This window comes from Engystomops pustulosus, chromosome 2, assembly GCF_040894005.1.
Source record: "Engystomops pustulosus chromosome 2, aEngPut4.maternal, whole genome shotgun sequence".
Classification (NCBI taxonomy): domain Eukaryota; kingdom Metazoa; phylum Chordata; class Amphibia; order Anura; family Leptodactylidae; genus Engystomops; species Engystomops pustulosus.
The window spans coordinates 17,316,128-17,339,630 of record NC_092412.1 but is presented as its reverse complement, the minus strand read 5'-3'; the positions used below and the strand labels follow the sequence as shown (position 1 = coordinate 17,339,630).

General features: G+C 49.2%; 2 protein-coding genes and 1 long non-coding RNA gene across 6 annotated transcripts in view; 2 read left to right on the top strand and 1 right to left on the bottom strand.

The window, feature by feature from the left end:
• Positions 1–5: 5 nt before the first annotated feature.
• KCNE3 (potassium voltage-gated channel subfamily E regulatory subunit 3) overlaps positions 6–23,503 on the top strand; it is a 48,796-nt gene continuing 25,298 nt past the window's right edge. Inside the window, exons 1-4 of one of the 4 annotated variants that reach the window (XR_011852998.1) lie at positions 103–340; positions 2,975–3,085; positions 4,354–4,436; positions 21,690–21,826. The gene's annotated coding sequence lies outside the window, so the exon portion shown is untranslated. The other 3 variants (XM_072133813.1, XM_072133814.1, XM_072133810.1) reach the window with 3 other exon arrangements.
• On the bottom strand, positions 2,823–5,351 carry LOC140117280 (uncharacterized). The gene is made up of 3 exons (XR_011852999.1): positions 5,220–5,351; positions 4,320–4,434; positions 2,823–3,004 (listed from the first exon to the last, which is right to left on the bottom strand). It is a non-coding gene; the product is annotated as an uncharacterized lncRNA (long non-coding RNA).
• Positions 18,308–22,235, top strand: LIPT2 (lipoyl(octanoyl) transferase 2). The gene is made up of 2 exons (XM_072133809.1): positions 18,308–18,884; positions 21,690–22,235. The coding sequence occupies exons 1-2, from the start codon at positions 18,440–18,442 to the stop codon at positions 21,929–21,931; spliced, it is 687 nt and encodes a 228-aa protein (XP_071989910.1). The 5' UTR covers positions 18,308–18,439; the 3' UTR covers positions 21,932–22,235.

Here is a 23,503-nt window from a genome sequence, read left to right as displayed (position 1 = left end):
TCACTGTGGCGTCTCTTTGAATTAGTGCGTTTACCCTGCTGATAGGGGAGGGGTCAGACACCGACTACATCCCGTCTACGGCAGCGAGAATTTTCAGTGGGCAACAGTAGTGTTATTAGGAGGACAAAGTGGAACAAAGTGTTCGGAACTATAAAGTTATTAACGTTAACTATTAAGAAATACATTTTACTATGAATTGGTTGTGCACTAAAGTGCACGCCCCCTAGTGGGAGGAGTTTACACATTTTATAGGTTTGGGTATAAATATGCAGGAGAGATTTCAATTGTGAGAGGATGAGGCGACCCGACTACATAAATAACTGCACAAAACAGCATCAAAGTAGGTGTCTGCAGAGGTTTATGTTATATTTTTTTGGATGTGTAGGTGACTCTTATGGGGGATATGTAGATAACACTGTTATGGGGGGATGTGTAGGTGACACTGTTATGGGGGGGATGTGTAGGTGACACTGTTATGGGGGATGTATAGATGACACTGTTATGGGGGGATGTGTAGATGACACTGTTATGGGGGGATGTGTAGGTGACACTGTTATGGGGGGATGTATAGGTGACACTGTTATGGGGGATGTGTAGATGACACTGTTATGGGGGGATGTGTAGGTGACACTGTTATGGGGGATGTGTAGGTGACACTGTTATGGGGGGATGTGTAGGTGACACTGTTATGGGGGGATGTGTAGATGACACTGTTATGGGGGATGTGTAGATGACACTGTTATGGGGGGATGTGTAGGTGACACTGTTATGGGGGATGTGTAGGTGACACTGTTATGGGGGGATGTGTAGGTGACACTGTTATGGGGGATGTGTAGGTGACACTGTTATGGGGGGATGTGTAGGTGACACTGTTATGGGGGATGTGTAGGTGACACTGTTATGGGGGGATGTGTAGGTGACACTGTTATGGGGGATGTGTAGATGACACTGTTATGGGGGGATGTGTAGGTGACACTGTTATGGGGGGATGTGTAGATGACACTGTTATGGGGGATGTGTAGGTGACACTGTTATGGGGGGATGTGTAGATGACACTGTTATGGGGGATGTGTAGGTGACACTGTTATGGGGGGATGTGTAGATGACACTGTTATGGGGGGATGTGTAGGTGACACTGTTATGGGGGGATGTGTAGGTGACACTGTTATGGGGGGATGTGTAGATGACACTGTTATGGGGGATGTGTAGGTGACACTGTTATGGGGGGATGTGTAGATGACACTGTTATGGGGGGATGTGTAGGTGACACTGTTATGGGGGGATGTGTAGGTGACACTGTTATGGGGGATGTGTAGGTGACACTGTTATGGGGGATGTGTAGGTGACACTGTTATGGGGGATGTGTAGGTGACACTGTTATGGGGGGATGTGTAGGTGACACTGTTATGGGGGGATGTGTAGGTGACACTGTTATGGGGGGATGTGTAGGTGACACTGTTATGGGGGATGTGTAGGTGACACTGTTATGGGGGATGTGTAGATGACACTGTTATGGGGGGATGTGTAGGTGACACTGTTATGGGGGATGTGTAGGTGACACTGTTATGGGGGGATGTGTAGGTGACTCTTATGGGGGATGTGTAGATAACACTGTTATGGGGGGATGTGTAGATAACACTGTTATGGGGGGATGTGTAGGTGACACTGTTATGGGGGGATGTGTAGGTGACACTGTTATGGGGGGATGTGTAGATGACACTGTTATGGGGGATGTGTAGATGACACTGTTATGGGGGGATGTGTAGGTGACACTGTTATGGGGGATGTGTAGGTGACACTGTTATGGGGGGATGTGTAGGTGACACTGTTATGGGGGATGTGTAGGTGACACTGTTATGGGGGGATGTGTAGGTGACACTGTTATGGGGGATGTGTAGGTGACACTGTTATGGGGGGATGTGTAGGTGACACTGTTATGGGGGATGTGTAGGTGACACTGTTATGGGGGATGTGTAGGTGACACTGTTATGAGGGATGTGTAGGTGACACTGTTATGGGGGATGTGTAGGTGACACTGTTATGGGGGATGTGTAGGTGACACTGTTATGGGGGATGTGTAGATGACACTGTTATGGGGGATGTGTAGATGACACTGTTATGGGGGGATGTGTAGGTGACACTGTTATGGGGGGGGGATGTGTAGGTGACACTGTTATGGGGGGGGATGTGTAGGTGACACTGTTATGGGGGAGATGTGTAGGTGACACTGTTATGGGGGGATGTGTAGGTGACACTGTTATGGGGGGATGTGTAGGTGACACTGTTATGGGGGATGTGTAGGTGACACTGTTATGGGGGGATGTGTAGGTGACACTGTTATGGGGGATGTGTAGGTGACACTGTTATGGGGGATGTGTAGGTGACACTGTTATGAGGGATGTGTAGGTGACACTGTTATGGGGGATGTGTAGGTGACACTGTTATGGGGGATGTGTAGGTGACACTGTTATGAGGGGGATGTGTAGATGACACTGTTATGGGGGGGATGTGTAGGTGACACTGTTATGGGGGGGGGGATGTGTAGGTGACACTGTTATGCGGGAGATGTGTAGGTGACACTGTTATGCGGGAGATGTGTAGGTGACACTGTTATGGGGGATGTGTAGGTGACACTGTTATGGGGGATGTGTAGGTGACACTGTTATGGGGGGATGTGTAGGTGACACTGTTATGGGGGGATGTGTAGGTGACACTGTTATGGGGGATGTGTAGGTGACACATATGAGGGGATGACAGTATTTCAGTTCCATCTAGTGGTAGATTCGTAGTACTACATCTATATATAACAGCACAGTACAATGTTGGTGGTTGTAGTAGGATATTTATTACATGAGGGGATGATATGACGCTGTGGTCACTTCTTCTGTATAGATTTTCTGCTGATGACATTAGTTTCTGCTCCGTAACTCATTTTCCTTATAAATTCCATTTCTCCATCATCTCTTGTCACCAGAATCCGCCAAGGGCATTTGGGACGCAACAACTGTGTAAAAACAAAGCAATGATGTCATACTCCTGTCAGTGATGTCACTAGTGTCACATGATCAGTGGAAACTGTCATCAGGTAGGAACACCTATATATGGTATTGGTTGAATTTGGGTGCTTGTACTAGATGAAGAGAGGATAAGCCTGGAGGGGGGGCAGGAGTTTCTTTATGTCTCTGGGGGTCTCTGACTGATAAGGGGGGAGGGTGTTCTGGCTGATATGAGGGGTGCCTTGGCTGATAAGGGAGCCTCTGTATATAGGGGTGGTGCTCTGGCTGATATGGGGGTGCTCTGGCTGATATGGTGGTACTTTGGCTCACATGGGGGGCTCTGGCTGATGTGGGGATGCTCTAGCTCACATGGGGTGCTCTGGCTGATATGGGGGTACTCTGGCTTACATGGGGTGCTCTGGCTGATATGGGGGTACTTGGGCTCACATGGGGTGCTCTAGCTAATATGGGAGTACTGTGGCTCACATGTGGTGCCCTGGCTGATATGGGGATACTCTGGCTTACATGTGGTGCTATGGCTGATATGGGGGTGCCCTGGCTCACATCGGGGGCGCTAGCTGATATGGGGGTGCTCTGGCTGATATGGGGGAGCTCTGGCTTACATGTGGTGCTATGGCTGATATGGGGGGGCTCTGGCTCACATGTGGTGCTATGGCTGATATGGGGGTGCCCTGGCTCACATCGGGGGCGCTAGCTGATATGGGGGTGCTCTGGCTGATATGGGGGAGCTCTGGCTTACATGTGGTGCTATGGCTGATATGGGGGGGCTCTGGCTCACATGTGGTGCTATGGCTGATATGGGGGGGCTCTGGCTTACATGTGGTGCTATGGCTGATATGGGGGTGCCCTGGCTCACATCGGGGGCGCTGGCTGATATGGGGGTGCTCTGGCTGATATGGGGGAGCTCTGGCTTACATGTGGTGCTATGGCTGATATGGGGGGGCTCCGGCTCACATGGGGGGGCTCTGGCTCACATGGGGGGGCTCTGGCTCACATGGGGGGCTCTGGCTCACATGGGGGGCTCTGGCTGATATGGGGATATTCTGGCTCACTTGGGGTGCTCTGGCTCACTTGGGGATGCTCAGGCTGATATGGGGATGCTCTGGCTGATATGGGGGTACTTTGGCTCACTTGGGGATGCTCAGGCTGATATGGGGGGCTCTGGCTGATATGGGGGTACTTTGGCTCACATGGGGGGCTCTGGCTGATATGGGGGTACTTTGGCTCACATGGGGGGCTCTGGCTGATATGGGGGTACTTTGGCTCACATGGGGGGCTCTGGTTGATATGGGGGTCACTTACATAAATCCCTCTGCACATTCTTTCTGCCCAACAGACGACTCGCGGGCGAAACAGGCCAGGCGGCAGTATCCCATGAAGCTATCACACCCCCAGATGGGAGGAATGGCGCCCCCACCTGTAAGTAACACACAACACACGATGATGGAGCTAAATGACAGGGGGAGGAGGTTTACATATTAAGGACGTAGCTGCGCTCCCTCTCTACACCATGGATGAAGCCTGCACCTCTACCCTTCCACCAGCAGGCGGCAGTGTTAGTCAGGATCACAAGGAGACCAATAGTGAGACAAACTGCCCCGCTCCCTAATGTGCCGGGTGACTCTGGTGATTTAGGGGCAGAATTTTGTGGTGCGGTGGACCCGGTGCAGCCGCGACCCAGAACTGGCGCAGACACTTCATAAATACACGTACAAGTCATCTGCACCTTCTTTCTTATGCAAAGTCAGACCGAAAACCAGAGACTTCATTTTTACAGCAGAGGGTTTGTTACATTGTATACGGTCTGATGAAACTTCTCCATAAAATGTGATGCGGAATCTACAGACGATTTGTATTATCTGCACTGATACATTGTAACAAAGCAGCTGCATGACAAGAGAGAGTTTTGATAGGATTTAGAGCAGTTTTGTGTATACTGAGAGATTATGAGAAACCATTGGATATAAATCTTATACGTATATAGTTCCCTACTACAAGGAGTTGTCACCCAGCTTTCTGTGGACCCTGATGAACATCATATATCCCACTGAATTCAATACCCCTGACCCCATATCTTTATACCCACTCCCGTTCCTCTGCATCAGAGGTAGTCAGTGTTCACTGCAATTCTAGCATTCTATTCATGAACCAGGGGGCTCAGGATGAACATTCATGTTATGTGCTATAATAATTGACACTTACTGACGCTCCAGGAGGCCGCAGCGATGAGCAGCAGGTACACGGCGAGGGGAGACATGGCCGCAGCTCCTTCTCCAAGGCTTCAGAGTTTGGATTATGAACCTCACGTTGTCCTGTAGAGGATTAGTCTCATCTCTAAAGAAGGACCCCACCCTCAGAGAGACAGAAAGGGACCTCCAACGGTTAACTCTCCCCAAATCAGATTATCCAGAAGATAACTTCATTACAGTAGGAAGATGATGGGAGTCATGAGACCCCAAGGAGGACAACAAAGAGCTGGAGTGTCCCCACAGTATACAAGGGGTGAGGGGTCACATGACTGGTCACCCGCTATCATACACCAGTAATCACAGCAACAGGACCCCAGTATTATAGTACATAGGGGGCAGTATTATAGTAGTTATATTCTTGTACATAGGGGGCAGTATTATAGTAGTTATATTCTTGTACATAGGGGGCAGTATTATAGTAGTTATATTCTTGTACATAGGGGGCAGTATTATAGGAGTTATATTCCTGTACATAGGGGGCAGTATTATAGTAGTTATATTCTTGTACATAGGGGAAGTATTATAGTAGTTATATTCTTGTACATAGGGGGCAGTATTATAGTAGTTATATTCTTGTACATAGGGGGCAGTATTATAGTAGTTATATTCCTGTACATAGGGGGCAGTATTATAGTAGTTATATTCTTGTACATAGGGGGCAGTATTATAGGAGTTATATTCCTGTACATAGGGGGCAGTATTATAGTAGTTATATTCTTGTACATAGGGGAAGTATTATAGTAGTTATATTCTTGTACATAGGGGGCAGTATTATAGTAGTTATATTCTTGTACATAGGGGAAGTATTATAGTAGTTATATTCTTGTACATAGGGGAAGTATTATAGTAGTTATATTCTTGTACATAGGGGGCAGCATTATAGTAGTTATATTCTTGTACATAGGGGCAGTATTATAGTAGTTATATTCTTGTACATAGGGGCAGTATTATAGTAGTTATATTCTTGTACATAGGGGGCAGTATTATAGTAGTTATATTCTTGTACATAGGGGGCAGTATTATAGGAGTTATATTCCTGTACATAGGGGGCAGTATTATAGTAGTTATATTCTTGTACATAGGGGGCAGTATTATAGTAGTTATATTCTTGTACATAGGGGGCAGTATTATAGGAGTTATATTCCTGTACATAGGGGGCAGTATTATAGTAGTTATATTCCTGTACATAGGGGGCAGTATTATAGTAGTTATATTCCTGTACATAACGGGCAGTATTATAGTAGTTATATTCCTGTACATAGGGGGCAGTATTATAGTAGTTATATTCTTGTACATAGGGGGCAGTATTATAGTAGTTATATTCTTGTACATAGGGGGCAGTATTATAGTAGTTTTATTCTTGTACATAGGGGGCAGTATTATAGTAGGTATATTCCTGTACATAGGGGGCAGTATTATAGTAGTTATATTCTTGTACATAGGGGGCAGTATTATAGTAGTTATATTCCTGTACATAGGGGGCAGTATTATAGTAGTTATATTCTTGTACATAGGGGGCAGTATTATAGTAGTTATATTCTTGTACATAGGAGGCAGTATTATAGTAGTTATATTGCTGTACATAGGGGGCAGTATTATAGTAGTTATATTCTTGTACATAGGAGGCAGTATTATAGTAGTTATATTCCTGTACATAGGGGGCAGTATTATAGTAGTTATATTCCTGTACATAGGGGGCAGTATTATAGTAGTTATATTCTTGTACATAGGAGGCAGTATTATAGTAGTTATATCCCTGTACATAGGAGGTAGTATTATAGTAGTTATATTCCTGTACATAGGGGGCAGTATTATAGTAGTTATATTCTTGTACATAGGGGGCAGTATTATAGTAGTTATATTCTTGTACATAGGAGGCAGTATTATAGTAGTTATATCCCTGTACATAGGAGGTAGTATTATAGTAGTTATATTCCTGTACATAGGGGGCAGTATTATAGTAGTTATATTCTTGTACATAGGGGGCAGTATTATAGTAGTTATATTCTTGTACATAGGGGGCAGTATTATAGTAGTTATATTCTTGTACATAGGGGGCAGTATTATAGTAGTTGTATTCCTGTACATAGGGGGCAGTATTATAGTAGTTATATTCTTGTACATAGGAGGCAGTATTATAGTAGTTATATTCCTGTACATAGGGGGCAGTATTATAGTAGTTATATTCTTGTACATAGGGTGCAGTATTATAGTAGTTATATTCTTGTACATAGGGGGCAGTATTATAGTAGTTATATTCTTGTACATAGGGGGCAGTATTATAGTAGTTATATTCCTGTACATAGGGGCAGTATTATAGTAGTTATATTCTTGTACATAGGGGGCAGTATTATAGTAGTTATATTCCTGTACATAGTGGGCAGTATTATAGTAGTTATATTCTTGTACATAGGAGGCAGTATTATAGTGGTTATATTCTTGTACATAGGGGGCAGTATTATAGTAGTTATATTCCTGTACATAGGGGGCAGTATTATAGTAGTTATATTCTTGTACATAGGGGGCAGTATTATAGTAGTTATATTCCTGTACATAGGGGCAGTATTATAGTAGTTATATTCCTGTACATAGGGGCAGTATTATAGTAGTTATATTCTTGTACATAGGGGGCAGTATTATAGTAGTTATATTCTTGTACATAGGGGGCAGTATTATAGTAGTTATATTCTTGTACATAGGGGGCAGTATTATAGTAGTTATATTCTTGTACATAGGGGGCAGTATTATAGTAGTTATATTCTTGTACATAGGGGGCAGTATTATAGTAGTTATATTCCTGTACATAGGGGGCAGTATTATAGTAGTTATATTCTTGTACATAGGGGGCAGTATTATAGTAGTTATATTCTTGTACATAGGGGGCAGTATTATAGTAGTTATATTCCTGTACATAGGGGCAGTATTATAGTAGTTATATTCCTGTACATAGGGGCAGTATTATAGTAGTTATATTCTTGTACATAGGGGGCAGTATTATAGTAGTTATATTCTTGTACATAGGGGGCAGTATTATAGTAGTTATATTCTTGTACATAGGGGGCAGTATTATAGTAGTTATATTCTTGTACATAGGGGGCAGTATTATAGTAGTTATATTCTTGTACATAGGGGGCAGTATTATAGTAGTTATATTCCTGTACATAGGGGCAGTATTATAGTAGTTATATTCCTGTACATAGGGGCAGTATTATAGTAGTTATATTCTTGTACATAGGGGGCAGTATTATAGTAGTTATAATTGCTCTCTTGGTACAGTACATTAATAGAATTTTCAGAATTTTTTTAGCATTTGTTCTCGGATGTTTCTCACTAATGTTTCCTGTTTTCAGCATTTTTCCGCTGTTACCTTTAAGTTTTGTAGATATTTTTGACTTTTTCTTGTAGGAAACGAATGAATCATTTCATAATCTGGACTGGGTCAGGAATTCTTCAGGATATTTCTGAATTACACGTATGAGTAGAATTAACATTGACTCAAAAAGTGTGGGGCCGTCAGTATAATATGTAACGTAGAAGAATAGGGTACACGATGGCGTAGTAGGCGGAGCTATCAGTGGGGGTGGAGCTCATACAGAATTTTTGTAGATCTCGGATTATTTTCGTCTGATCTCCATGTGACATAAGACGCCTGGAGTGTGCCAGTGTGTCATTAGTATGTAAATACAGGAAAAGTATGTGACCCCCCGGAGGGTGGGGGGGGGGGGACATGCAGTGTAAACAAGTCCAGCTGCAAATCAAAAGCGGATCATGACGCAGTTTACTTAAGGTATGATGCCGATTCCTCTTCCTTGAGGATCAAAACAAGCAAATTATCAGTGCGGAGATTGTCTGGCGGCCATCGCGCGCTGCACATCCTCTTCCTCCCGCTGTTTAGATTGTCCTGCGCTGTTTCCTGCCCTTCGCCCCTGTTGTCCTTGGCACGAGACCCCGGCCCCAGTTTACAGAGACCTTCGTCCCGTCCTTAAAACCTTCTCATTTCTGCTCTTTTGGCGTGTGACGGGAGCGGCGCGCAGTGCGGCCCCTTGTTTTTTTCCCACGTTTGCTTCCTGTTATGGATGGAGGACTTCCTGCTGTTAGTAAACACTCGGAGCGCTCGTCCCCGCTCCCCGCAGGGTCCCTGTCATCTCAGGACCCCCAATATTTACAGGTCCTGGACTTGTCACTCACCACCAGCTCCATCCATAGCCTGGACCACAGCCCTGTCATATCAGTACCGGTCCAATTATAATGTGTCCATCCCTCCCATCACATCCCAGATAGCAGGTCACCGGCCACAAGTCTCTCGTGTCTCCTCCATGTGTGTCCTGCGAGCTCAGCCTCTGCATTCAGTGATCCTACCAAGTCACATGTGTCCTATACACCTAGTGGTAGAGATCTAATCCCTGCTGTCTAGTGGTAGTGATCTCACACTACGCACAGTGATGTCACAGTACAGGGATAATACACACAGTGATGTCACAGTACAGAGATAATACACACAGTGATGTCACAGTACAGGGATAATACACACAGTGATGTCACAGTACAGGGATAATACACACAGTGATGTCACAGTACAGAGATAATACACACAGTGATGTCACAGTACAGAGGTTATATGCACAGTGATGTCACAGTACAGGGATAATACACACAGTGATGTCACAGTACAGAGATAATACACACAGTGATGTCACAGTACAGGGATAATACACACAGTGATGTCACAGTACAGGGATAATACACACAGTGATGTCACAGTACAGGGATAATACACGCAGTGATGTCACAGTACAGGGATAATACACACAGTGATGTCACAGTACAGGGATAATACACACAGTGATGTCACAGTACAGGGATAGTACACACAGTGATGTCACAGTACAGGGATAATACACACAGTGATGTCACAGTACAGGGATAATACACACAGTGATGTCACAGTACAGGGATAATACACACAGTGATGTCACAGTACAGGGATAATACACACAGTGATGTCACAGTACAGAGATAATACACACAGCGATGTCACAGTACAGGGATAATACACACAGTGATGTCACAGTACAGAGATAATACACACAGTGATGTCACAGTACAGGGATAATACACAGTGATGTCACAGTACAGGGATAATACACGCAGTGATGTCACAGTACAGGGATAATACACACAGTGATGTCACAGTACAGGGATAATACACACAGTGATGTCACAGTACAGGGATAATACACGCAGTGATGTCACAGTACAGGGATAATACGCGCAGTGATGTCACAGTACAGGGATAATACACACAGTGATGTCACAGTACAGAGAGAATACACACAGTGATGTCACAGTACAGAGAGAATACACACAGTGATGTCACAGTACAGGGATAATACACACAGTGATGTCACAGTACAGGGATAATACACGCAGTGATGTCACAGTACAGGGATAATACACGCAGTGATGTCACAGTACAGGGATAATACACGCAGTGATGTCACAGTACAGGGATAATACACACAGTGATGTCACAGTACAGGGATAATACACACAGTGATGTCACAGTACAGGATAATACACACAGTGATGTCACAGTACAGGGATAATACACACAGTGATGTCACAGTACAGGGATAATACACACAGTGATGTCACAGTACAGGATAATACACACAGTGATGTCACAGTACAGGGATAATACACACAGTGATGTCACAGTACAGGGATAATACGCACAGTGATGTCACAGTACAGGGATAATACACGCAGTGATGTCACAGTACAGGGATAATACACACAGTGATGTCACAGTACAGGGATAATACACACAGTGATGTCACAGTACAGGGATAGTACACACAGTGATGTCACAGTACAGGGATAATACACGCAGTGATGTCACAGTACAGGGATAATACACGCAGTGATGTCACAGTACAGGGATAATACACGCAGTGATGTCACAGTACAGGGATAATACACACAGTGATGTCACAGTACAGGGATAATACACACAGTGATGTCACAGTACAGGATAATACACACAGTGATGTCACAGTACAGGGATAATACACACAGTGATGTCACAGTACAGGGATAATACACGCAGTGATGTCACAGTACAGGGATAATACACGCAGTGATGTCACAGTACAGGGATAATACACGCAGTGATGTCACAGTACAGGGATAATACACACAGTGATGTCACAGTACAGGGATAATACACACAGTGATGTCACAGTACAGGATAATACACACAGTGATGTCACAGTACAGGGATAATACACACAGTGATGTCACAGTACAGGGATAATACACACAGTGATGTCACAGTACAGGATAATACACACAGTGATGTCACAGTACAGGGATAATACACACAGTGATGTCACAGTACAGGGATAATACGCACAGTGATGTCACAGTACAGGGATAATACACGCAGTGATGTCACAGTACAGGGATAGTACACACAGTGATGTCACAGTACAGGGATAATACACACAGTGATGTCACAGTACAGGGATAATACACACAGTGATGTCACAGTACAGAGATAATACACACAGCGATGTCACAGTACAGGGATAATACACACAGTGATGTCACAGTACAGAGATAATACACACAGTGATGTCACAGTACAGGGATAATACACAGTGATGTCACAGTACAGGGATAATACACGCAGTGATGTCACAGTACAGGGATAATACACACAGTGATGTCACAGTACAGGGATAATACACACAGTGATGTCACAGTACAGGGATAATACACGCAGTGATGTCACAGTACAGGGATAATACGCGCAGTGATGTCACAGTACAGGGATAATACACACAGTGATGTCACAGTACAGAGAGAATACACACAGTGATGTCACAGTACAGAGAGAATACACACAGTGATGTCACAGTACAGGGATAATACACACAGTGATGTCACAGTACAGGGATAATACACGCAGTGATGTCACAGTACAGGGATAATACACGCAGTGATGTCACAGTACAGGGATAATACACGCAGTGATGTCACAGTACAGGGATAATACACACAGTGATGTCACAGTACAGGGATAATACACACAGTGATGTCACAGTACAGGATAATACACACAGTGATGTCACAGTACAGGGATAATACACACAGTGATGTCACAGTACAGGGATAATACACACAGTGATGTCACAGTACAGGATAATACACACAGTGATGTCACAGTACAGGGATAATACACACAGTGATGTCACAGTACAGGGATAATACGCACAGTGATGTCACAGTACAGGGATAATACACGCAGTGATGTCACAGTACAGGGATAATACGCACAGTGATGTCACAGTACAGGGATAATACACACAGTGATGTCACAGTACAGAGAGAATACACACAGTGATGTCACAGTACAGGGATAATACACACAGTGATGTCACAGTACAGGGATAATACACGCAGTGATGTCACAGTACAGGGATAATACACACAGCGATGTCGCAGTACAGGGATAATACACACAGCGATGTCGCAGTACAGGGATAATACACACAGCGATGTCACAGTACAGGGATAATACACACAGCGATGTCACAGTACAGGGATAATACACACAGTGATGTCACAGTACAGGGATAATACACACAGCGATGTCACAGTACAGGGATAGTACACACAGCGATGTCACAGTACAGGGATAATACACACAGCGATGTCACAGTACAGGGATAATACACACAGTGATGTCACAGTACAGGGATAATACACACAGTGATGTCACAGTACAGGGATAATACACACAGTGATGTCACAGTACAGGGATAATACACACAGTGATGTCACAGTACAGAGATAATACACACAGTGATGTCACAGTACAGGGATAATACACACAGTGATGTCACAGTACAGGGATAATACACACAGTGATGTCACAGTACAGGGATAATACACACAGTGATGTCACAGTACAGGGATAATACACACAGCGATGTGTCATGGGGGGTGTAAGCTGCTACTGTGAGAGGTGGGATCGGGTGTCCTGGGATCCTCTCCCTATCGGGTGTCCTGAGCCCCTGTGCTCTGGGTCAGATAATTATAGCGCGTGTACAGGGGAAGGATGGGATATTTCGGTTCTGTGGATATATTTAGGGTGGGTCGGCAATGATCCAGGATCTTGGCTTCAGGTCAAGAACACTGAACGTCCAGGTGATGGATTGTCGCTGCTGGCGAGTCTACATAGGAATGGTCAGGGTTATTGGGGTCCTGTCAGCAGGTCCTCACACTGCTGTGCTCTCTGCATCCAGTGATAGGTTCTGTCCCTGGAGAGCTGTGTCATCAGACCTTTCTGGATGTTGTTGATAGTAGCAGCAGCAGGACTGTAGGATTGTAGCTTGCTGTCCTCACACTGCTGTGCATAACCACTCTACAGCCCTCCTATGTGCTGAGTCACTGCTGTAGCATCTATTTAGAAGCTGTTACAGCTTTTACTCAGAGGAAAGGGGAGTATCTGGAGGATTATCTAAATCTAGTCAGATACAGCACTAAGAGGCTACACATGGGGACAGCGCAGGGGGAAGAGGCTGCAGGTAGGGACAGCGCAGGGGGAAGGGGCTGCACATAGGGACAGCGCAGGGGGAAGGGGCTGCACATAGGGACAGCGCAGGGGGAAGGGGCTGCACATAGGGACAGCGCAGGGGGAAGGGGCTGCACATAGGGACAGCGCAGGGGGAAGGGGCTGCACATAGGGACAGCGCAGGGGGAAGGGGCTGCACATAGGGACAGCGCAGGGGGAAGGGGCTGCACATAGGGACAGCGCAGGGGGAAGGGGCTGCACATAGGGACAGCGCAGGGGGAAGGGGCTGCACGTAGGGACAGCGCAGGGGGAAGGGGCTGCACGTAGGGACAGCGCAGGGGGAAGGGGCTGCACGTAGGGACAGCGCAGGGGGAAGGGGCTGCACATAGGGACAGCGCAGGGGGAAGGGGCTGCACATAGGGACAGCGCTGGGGGAAGGAGCTGCGCGAGGAGACAGCAGAGGAGAGAGAGGCTGTGGGTGGGGACAGCGCAGGAGGGAGGGGTTGCAGGTAGGGACAGTGCAGGGGGAAGGGGCTGCAGGTAGGGACAGCGCAGGGGGAAGGGGCTGCAGGTAGGGACAGCGCAGGGGGAAGGGGCTGCAGGTAGGGACAGCGCAGGGGGAAGGGGCTGCAGGTAGGGACAGCGCAGGGGGAAGGGGCTGCAGGTAGGGACAGCGCAGGGGGAAGGGGCTGCAGGTAGGGACAGCGCAGGGGGAAGGGGCTGCAGGTAGGGACAGCGCAGGGGGAAGGGGCTGCAGGTAGGGACAGCGCAGGGGGAAGGGACAGCGCGGGAGGAAGGGGCTGCAGGCAGGGACAGCAGGGGAGGAAGGGGCTGCAGGCAGGGACAGCAGGGGAGGAAGGGGCTGCGGGTAGGGACAGCGCAGGGGGAAGGGACAGCAGGGGAGGAAGGGGCTGCAGGCAGGGACAGCAGGGGAGGAAGGGGCTGCAGGCAGGGACAGCAGGGGAGGAAGGGGCTGCAGGCAGGGACAGCAGGGGAGGAAGGGGCTGCAGGCAGGGACAGCAGGGGAGGAAGGGGCTGCAGGCAGGGACAGCAGGGGAGGAAGGGGCTGCGGGTAGGGACGGCGCGGGAGGAAGGGGCTGCAGGCAGGAACAGCGCAGGGGGAAAGGGCTTGCAGGCAGGGACAGCGCAGGGGAAAGGGGCTGCGGGTAGGGACAGCGCGGGAGGAAGGGGATGCGGGTAGGGACGGCGCGGGAGGAAGGAGCTGCGGGTAGGGACAGCGCGGGAGGAAGGGGATGCGGGTAGGGACGGCGCGGGAGGAAGGGGCTGCGGGTAGGGACGGCGCGGGAGGAAGGAGCTGCGGGTAGGGACGGCGCGGGAGGAAGGGGATGCGGGTAGGGACGGCGCGGGAGGAAGGGGCTGCGGGTAGGGACAGCGCAGGGGGAAGGGGCTGCGGGTAGGAACAGCGCAGGGGAAAGGAGCTGCAGGTAGGGACAGCGCAGGGGGAAGGAGCTGCAGGTAGGGACAGCGCAGGGGGAAGGGGCTGCAGGTAGGGACAGCGCGGGAGGAAGGGGCTGCGGGTAGGGACGGCGCGGGAGGAAGGGGCTGCAGGCAGGGACGGCGCAGGGGGAAAGGGCTTGCGGGTAGGGAGGGCACGGGAGGAAGGGCTTGCGGGTAGGGACGGCGCGGGAGGAAGGGGCTGCACATAGGATTCTTCTCATCTATAATCTGCATTCAGGTGGTAATGCCCCTTTAAGGGGTGTTTTGGATGCAGTTACCCCTGTTGTGGGCATTTCCTGCAGCAGGTGTTGCCTGTGGCTGGTTCCCACCATCGGAGGATACAGTCTATGGCTTCCTGATGACTCTCTATGATGGGGAGGGGGAGGGTGATGATTTCCTCCTGAGAGGCCGGATACAGTCGGATGTAATCAGTCTAATTTGGGGAGCGGATCTATTTACTAACATTCCTGAGCGCGGCGCTTCCAGGAGCGGCAGCGGATGCGCATCTGCCGAAGCTTTCATGGGAGGAAATGCAAAGAGAAACAGCACAACAGCAGGTGTCTGCGCACCGTGGGGGGTCTGCGGGGGGCGCTGCGGGACAAGGACATGCAGTATATGTATGGAGCCAGCGAGCTGCCGGCAGTGTCACCTGCAGGAGCCGTGGAGATAATCTGTGATTGGTTGTGAAAAGTATTCACACCCTTAACCCCTGAAGGACACAACCGATATTCGTTTTTTGCCTTTTTCACTCCCCACTTTCTATAACTTTTTTATTTTTCTGTATACACAGCTTTGTGTGGTGCCTACTGATGGGATCTAAGACTCCCAGACGTGTACTGGGAAGCTGGAAAAAAACTTCCAAATGCGGTGAAATTGATGAAAAAACATATTTGCGCCATTTTCTTTTGGGGTCTGTTATTACGGTTTTTATTAGGCGCTCCCAATGACACCTCACTTTTATTCTTTGGGTCAGTAGGATCACGGAGATACCACATTTATGAAGGTTTTATTAGTATTTAGTAGACCTGGCCCTTTTTTGTTTTTGAAATTGCATTTTTCGCTCCCCACATTCATAAATACATAACTTTTTTTTATTTTTTTCGTGAAAAAAGCTGCATAACAAATTGCACTTCATAGTGACGGTATTGAATATTCCATGCCGTGTACTGGGAAGCAGGAAAAAAATTCCAAATGCGGTGAAATTGTTGAAAAACTACATTTTCTTGTGGACTTAGATTTGACGGCTTTCACTGTGCCCCCAAATGACGCGTCTATTTTATTCTTTGGGTCGGTGCGATCACGGGGATAACAAATTTGTATAGGTTTTATTATGTTTTCATACATGTATAAAAATTAAAACCTCCTGCACAAAAAAAATAATTCTTCATTTTGCCATCTTCTGCCGCTAATAACTTTTCCATACTTCGGTGCACGGAGCTGTGGGTGGTGTCTTTTTTTGGGAGATGAGATGGCGTTTTCAGTGCTACCATTTCAAAGACTGTACGAACTTTTGATCATTTTTTATAAAAAATTTTTGTATGTTGATAAATGGCGAAAAAGTGGCATTTTCAACTTTGGGCGCGATTTTTTGTTACAGGGGTAAACGGCGGGAATAACCGCTATTATATTTTAATAGATCGGACATTTTCGGACGCAGCGATACCTAACATGTTTATGATTTTGACTGTTTATTTATATCAGTTCTAGGGAAAGGGGGGGGATTTTAATTTTTTTTTTTTTGCAAAAAAAAAATGGCATGTCTGACATTTGGGCGCTGTTTTCCGTAACGGTTTACCGACAGGGATAACCATTTTTATATATTGATGGATCCAGGGCTTTTGGGATTTTAATTATTTATTTTTATATCAGTTCTAGCCGAATTGGGGTGGGGGGCAAGGGGGGGCGGTCATCTGAATTAGGTTTTATTTTTTTAATGTTTTTTAGACCCTCTAAGGTACTTTAACCTTAGGTTGTCTGATTGATCCTACCATGTACTTCCATACTACTACAGTATGGGGATTTTACTGACCATGTATTACAATATGCCACTGGTACATTGTAACAAACGGCCAGAAAACATACAGCCTCATGTCTTCCCCGAGGCTGTCATGGAGACAGATTGTCACTACCTGGTGACGTCATGGGGAGTGATGATCTAAGCTAACATGGCGGCTCCCTTGCCGGCGGCAATCAAAGGTTAACAGCCACGATTGGTGCAGGCACCAATCAAGGGTGTTCTTGGTGGGTGTTTGCAGCATATTGCAGCAAACACCCACCTTGTATGGAGAGGGCTCAGCCCATACACTGGCACATGAAGTGTGACGTACTAATACGTCACGTTACGGTCAGGGGTTATGTATCACAAAATGGCAAAAAAGTGCCATGTGTCCGACATCTGGGGGCTGCCGTCACAGGTAACCGGCGGGAATAACCATTTTTATATATTGATGGATCATTATCATGTTTGGGATTTTGATTATTTTTTTTTTTTTATATCAGTTCTAGGGGAGGGAACAGGGGTGGGGTGTGATCTGAACTACTTTTTATTTTTTTAGTGTTTTTTTTTAGACCCTCTAAGGTACTTTAACCCTAGGTTGCCTGATTGATCCTACCATATACTGCTATATTGCAGCCTGGCAGTATATGGGGATTAGGGCACAGGGCGCTCACTCCTCTCCTGCGTGTGCCTGTGTCCCGGGCGTGCATACGATAGTGTGTATGAACCCTTACAATGATTAAAGTTGTCGGGTGTGAAAACATTAATGACTCCCTGTATACCTCACTCCCTACCTGAGGGGGCTGCTAGTGTTATGGGGTGAAAGCTGATGACAGGTGCCCTGTAACTTTTCCATCAGACTTCTACATTTGACAGTTTCTGCATATTCTCAGCTGAGGTTTTGTTACAGTTGGGTTAATAAGCTTTTACAGGATCCCTGCTTGCTGTCAGTGACTGAGGAACACGTGTTGAGGGGGAGTTACATTCACTGACTGCAAGCTGATGTCTTGTGAATGTAACGTCATGGTTACTCGGTCTGTTAGAAAGCTGCAGGTCGTCTCCTGGCTGATCGGCCGATGATCGCTAGTGCTCGGGCTCCTCCTCCTCCTGGGGCCTAGTCCTCTCCTCAGTCCCCGGGATGGCGCAGTTCTGTGGCCGGCCTGTGCTGCGTGCTGTGCGGCTGGGGCTGCTGCCGTACCCCGAGGCCCTGGCGGCTCAGCAGCGCTGTGTTCAGACGGTGCGGCAGGACGCGGCCCGGGGCTGGCTGCTGCTGTGTGAGCACGGCCCGGTGTACACGGTGGGGATCCGGCGAGGTCCGTACCCCGGGGAGGAGGAGCGGCGGCTGCGGGAGCTCGGGGCGGACTTCCAGCGCACGGACCGCGGCGGCCTCATCACCTTCCACGGCCCCGGACAGCTGCTGTGCTACCCGGTGCTGGACCTGCGCCTCCTCCGCCGCTCCCTGCGGGACTACGTGTGCGGCCTGGAGGGCGCCGTCATCCGCCTGTGCCGGGGGCTGGGGCTGCAGGCGGCGCGGAGGCCCGAGACCGGGGTCTGGCTGCGGGACAGCAAGGTCTGCGCCATCGGTGAGGACTGCAAGGACCAGCATGTCCGATCCTGGGGGAGAGAGGGACTACAAGGAGCAGCATGCCCGATCCTGGGGGAGAGAGGGACTACAAGGAGCAGCATGCCCGATCCTGGGGGAGAGAGGGACTACAAGGAGCAGCATGTCCGATCCTGGGGGAGAGAGGGAGCAGCATACCTGATCCTGGGGGAGAGAGGGACTACAGGGAGCAGCATGCCCGATCCTGGGGGAGAGAGGGACTACAGGGAGCAGCATGCCCGATCCTGGGGGAGAGAGGGACTACAGGGAGCAGCATGCCCGATCCTGGGGGAGAGAGGGACTACAAGGACCAGCATGTCCGATCCTGGGGGAGAGAGGGACTACAAGGAGCAGCATGCCCGATCCTGGGGGAGAGAGGGACTACAAGGAGCAGCATGCCCGGTCCTGGGGGAGAGAGGGACTACAAGGACCAGCATGTCCGATCCTGGGGGAGAGAGGGACTACAAGGAGCAGCATGCCCGATCCTGGGGGAGAGAGGGACTACAAGGAGCAGCATGCCCGGTCCTGGGAGAGAGAGGGACTACAAGGAGCAGCATGTCCGATCCTGGGGGAGAGAGGGACTACAAGGACCAGCATGTCCGATCCTGGGGGAGAGAGGGACTACAAGGAGCAGCATGCCCGATCCTGGGGGAGAGAGGGACTACAAGGAGCAGCATGCCCGGTCCTGGGGGAGAGAGGGACTACAAGGACCAGCATGTCCGATCCTGGGGGAGAGAGGGACTACAAGGACCAGCATGTCCGATCCTGGGGGAGAGAGGGACTACAAGGACCAGCATGCCCGATCCTGGGGGAGAGAGGGACTACAAGGAGCAGCATGCCCGATCCTGGGGGAGAGAGGGACTACAAGGAGCAGCATGCCCGGTCCTGGGAGAGAGAGGGACTACAAGGACCAGCATGTCCGATCCTGGGGGAGAGAGGGACTACAAGGACCAGCATGCCCGATCCTGGGGGAGAGAGGGACTACAAGGAGCAGCATGCCCGATCCTGGGGGAGAGAGGGACTACAAGGACCAGCATGTCCGATCCTGGGGGAGAGAGGGACTACAGGGAGCAGCATGCCCGATCCTGGGGGAGAGAGGGACTACAAGGACCAGCATGCCCGATCCTGGGGGAGAGAGGGACTACAGGGAGCAGCATGCCCGATCCTGGGAGAGAGGGGACTACAGGGAGCAGCATGCCCGATCCTGGGGGAGAGAGAGGGGACTACAGGGAGCAGCATGCCCGATCCTGGGGGAGAGAGAGGGGACTACAGGGAGCAGCATGCCCGATCCTGGGGGAGAGAGGGACTACAGGGAGCAGCATGTCCGATCCTGGGGGAGAGAGGGACTACAGGGAGCAGCATGTCCGATCCTTGGGGAGAGAGGGACTACAGGGAGCAGCATGCCCGATCCTGGGGGAGAGAGGGACTACAAGGAGCAGCATGTCCGATCCTGGGGGAGAGAGGGACTACCAGGACCAGCATGTCCGATCCTGGGGGAGAGAGGGATTACAGGGAGCAGCATACCCGATCCTGGGGGAGAGAGGGACTACAGGGAGCAGCATGCCCGATCCTGGGGGAGAGAGGGACTACTGGGAGCAGCATGCCTGATCCTGGGGGAGAGAGAGGGACTACTAGGAGCAGCATGCCCTATCCTGGGGGAGAGAGGGACTACAGGGAGCAGCATGCCCTATCCTGGGGGAGAGGGACTACAGGGAGCAGCATGCCCTATCCTGGGGGAGAGAGGGACTACAGGGAGCAGCATGCCCGATCCTGGGGGAGAAAGGGACTAGAGGGAGCAGCATGCCCGATCCTGGGGGAGAGAGGGACTAGAGGGAGCAGCATGCCCGATCCTGGGGGAGAGAGGGACTAGAGGGAGCAGCATGCCGATCCTGGGGGAGAGAGGGACTAGAGGGAGGAGCATGCCCGATCCTGGGGGAGAGAGGGACTACAGGGAGCAGCATGCCCGATCCTGGGGGAGAGAGGGACTAGAGGGAGGAGCATGCCCGATCCTGGGGGAGAGAGGGACTACAGGGAGCAGCATGCCCGATCCTGGGGGAGAGAGGGAGCAGCATACCTGATCCTGGGGGAGAGAGGGACTACAGGGAGCAGCATGCCCGATCCTGGGGGAGAGAGGGACTACAGGGAGCAGCATGCCCGATCCTGGGAGAGAGGGACTACAGGGAGCAGCATGCCCGATCCTGGGGGAGAGAGAGGGACTACAGGGAGCAGCATGCCCGATCCTGGGGGAGAGAGGGACTACAGGGAGCAGCATGCCCGATCCTGGGGGAGAGAGGGACTACAAGGAGCAGCATGCCCGATCCTGGGGGAGAGAGGGACTACAGGGAGCAGCATGCCCGATCCTGGGAGAGAGGGACTACAGGGAGCAGCATGCCCGATCCTGGGGGAGAGAGAGGGACTACAGGGAGCAGCATGCCCGATCCTGGGGGAGAGAGAGGGACTACAGGGAGCAGCATGCCCGATCCTGGGGGAGAGAGGGACTACAGGGAGCAGCATGCCCGATCCTTTGGGAGAGAGTTACTACAGGGAGTAGCATGGCCGATCCTGGGGGAGAGAGGGAGCAGCATGCCCGATCCTGGGGGAGAGAGGGAGCAGCATTCCCTACCCTAGTAAAGTCTTCTGTGAGTAGCCTGTGGGTCTTTGATGGATAGAACTACAACTCCCAGCATATCTGAAGAACATTTTGCTGATTGCTATTTTCTGTGGGAGTGCTGGGAGTTGTAGTCCCTCCACACTGCGTTGTCACGTCTCTCTCCGTGTCTCCCTGCAGGTGTCCACTGCTCCCGCCACGTCACCTACCACGGCCTCGCTCTCAACTGCAACACGGACCTGTCCTGGTTCCGTCACATTGTGCCCTGTGGAATTGTGGGTAAAGGTGTGACCTCGCTGAGTGCGGAGCTGGGCCGGGAGGTCACCGTAGACGAGATCATCCCCCCGTTCCTGGAAGCTTTCCAGGAGGAGTTCCGGTGCACCGTGCAGGAGGAGCACATGGAGGCGGCGGGGGCCACGTAGTATTATAGCGGTATAATGTACGGACACACCGGGTGTGCACAGGGCTCTGCTGCCTCACTACTCAGGGGTCTCAATGTACAAGACCCAGAGGAAGGACTACAAGTCTCAAGAACAAGGGGAAGAGAACTCCCGAAATCCGGATGAAAGTGACAGCATGCAGCTCTCAGGGAATAACACAAAAGACAAAAGTGGTGGCAATTTTCTGATTACTTCCTGAATCTGAATAAAATTTGTTCCCAATAAAAAACAAACCAAACAAAAACTTAGAAAATGCAGGTGATTGTGTGTGTAGTTATGTCCTTCAACCACAGGGGGCAGCGTATCCTGGATGTCTATAGGTAATGCAGGATATTCCCTGCTGATGTGGATGTGCTCCAGACCCCTCTATCCTCCTCTTCCAGATATACAGATTATACAGCCACCACTAGGGGGAGATCACTACATACAGATTATACAGCCACCACTAGGGGGAGATCACTACATACAGATTATACAGCCACCACTAGGGGGAGCTCACTACATACAGATTATACACCACCACTAGGGGGAGATCACTACATACAGATTATACACCACCACTAGGGGGAGCTCACTACATACAGATTATACACCACCACTAGGGGGAGCTCACTACATACAGATTATACACCACCACTAGGGGGAGCTCACTACATACACATTATACACCACCACTAGCGGGAGGTCACTACATACAGATTATACACCACCACTAGGGGAAGATCACTACATACAGATTATACACCACCACTAGGGGGAGATCACTACATACAGATTATACACCACCACTAGGGGGAGATCACTACATACAGATTATACAGCCACCACTAGGAGGAGATCACTACATACACATTATACACCACCACTAGAGGGAGCTCACTACATACAGATTATACACCACCACTAGCGGGAGGTCACTACATACAGATTATACACCACCACTAGGGGGAGATCACTACATACAGATTATACACCACCACTAGGGGGAGATCACTACATACAGATTATACACCACCACTAGGGGGAGATCACTACATACAGATTATACACCATCACTAGGGGGAGATCACTACATACACATTATACACCACCACTAGGAGGAGCTCACTACATACAGATTATACACCACCAGTAGGGGGAGATCACAACATACAGATTATACACCACCACTAGGGGGAGATCACTACATACAGATTATACAGCCACCACTAGGAGGAGATCACTACATACACATTATACACCACCACTAGGAGGAGGTCACTACATACAGATTATACACCACCACTAGGGGGAGATCACTACATACAGATTATACATCACCACTAGGGGGAGCTCACTACATACAGATTATACACCACCACTAGGGGGAGATCACTACATACAGATTATACACCACCACTAGGGGGAGATCACTACATACAGATAATACACCACCACTAGGGGGAGCTCACTACATACAGATTATACACCACCACTAGGGGGAGCTCACTACATACACATTATACACCACCACTAGGGGGAGCTCACTACATACAGATTATATACCACCACTAG

Coding starts and splice junctions, on each gene's coding strand:
- LIPT2 (XM_072133809.1), top strand. CDS start 18,440: ATGGCGCAGTTCTGTGGCCGGCCTGTGCTGCGTGCTGTGCGGCTGGGG. Junction 18,885..21,689: donor CAGCAAGGTCTGCGCCATCG/GTGAGGACTGCA, acceptor GTCTCCCTGCAG/GTGTCCACTGCTCCCGCCAC.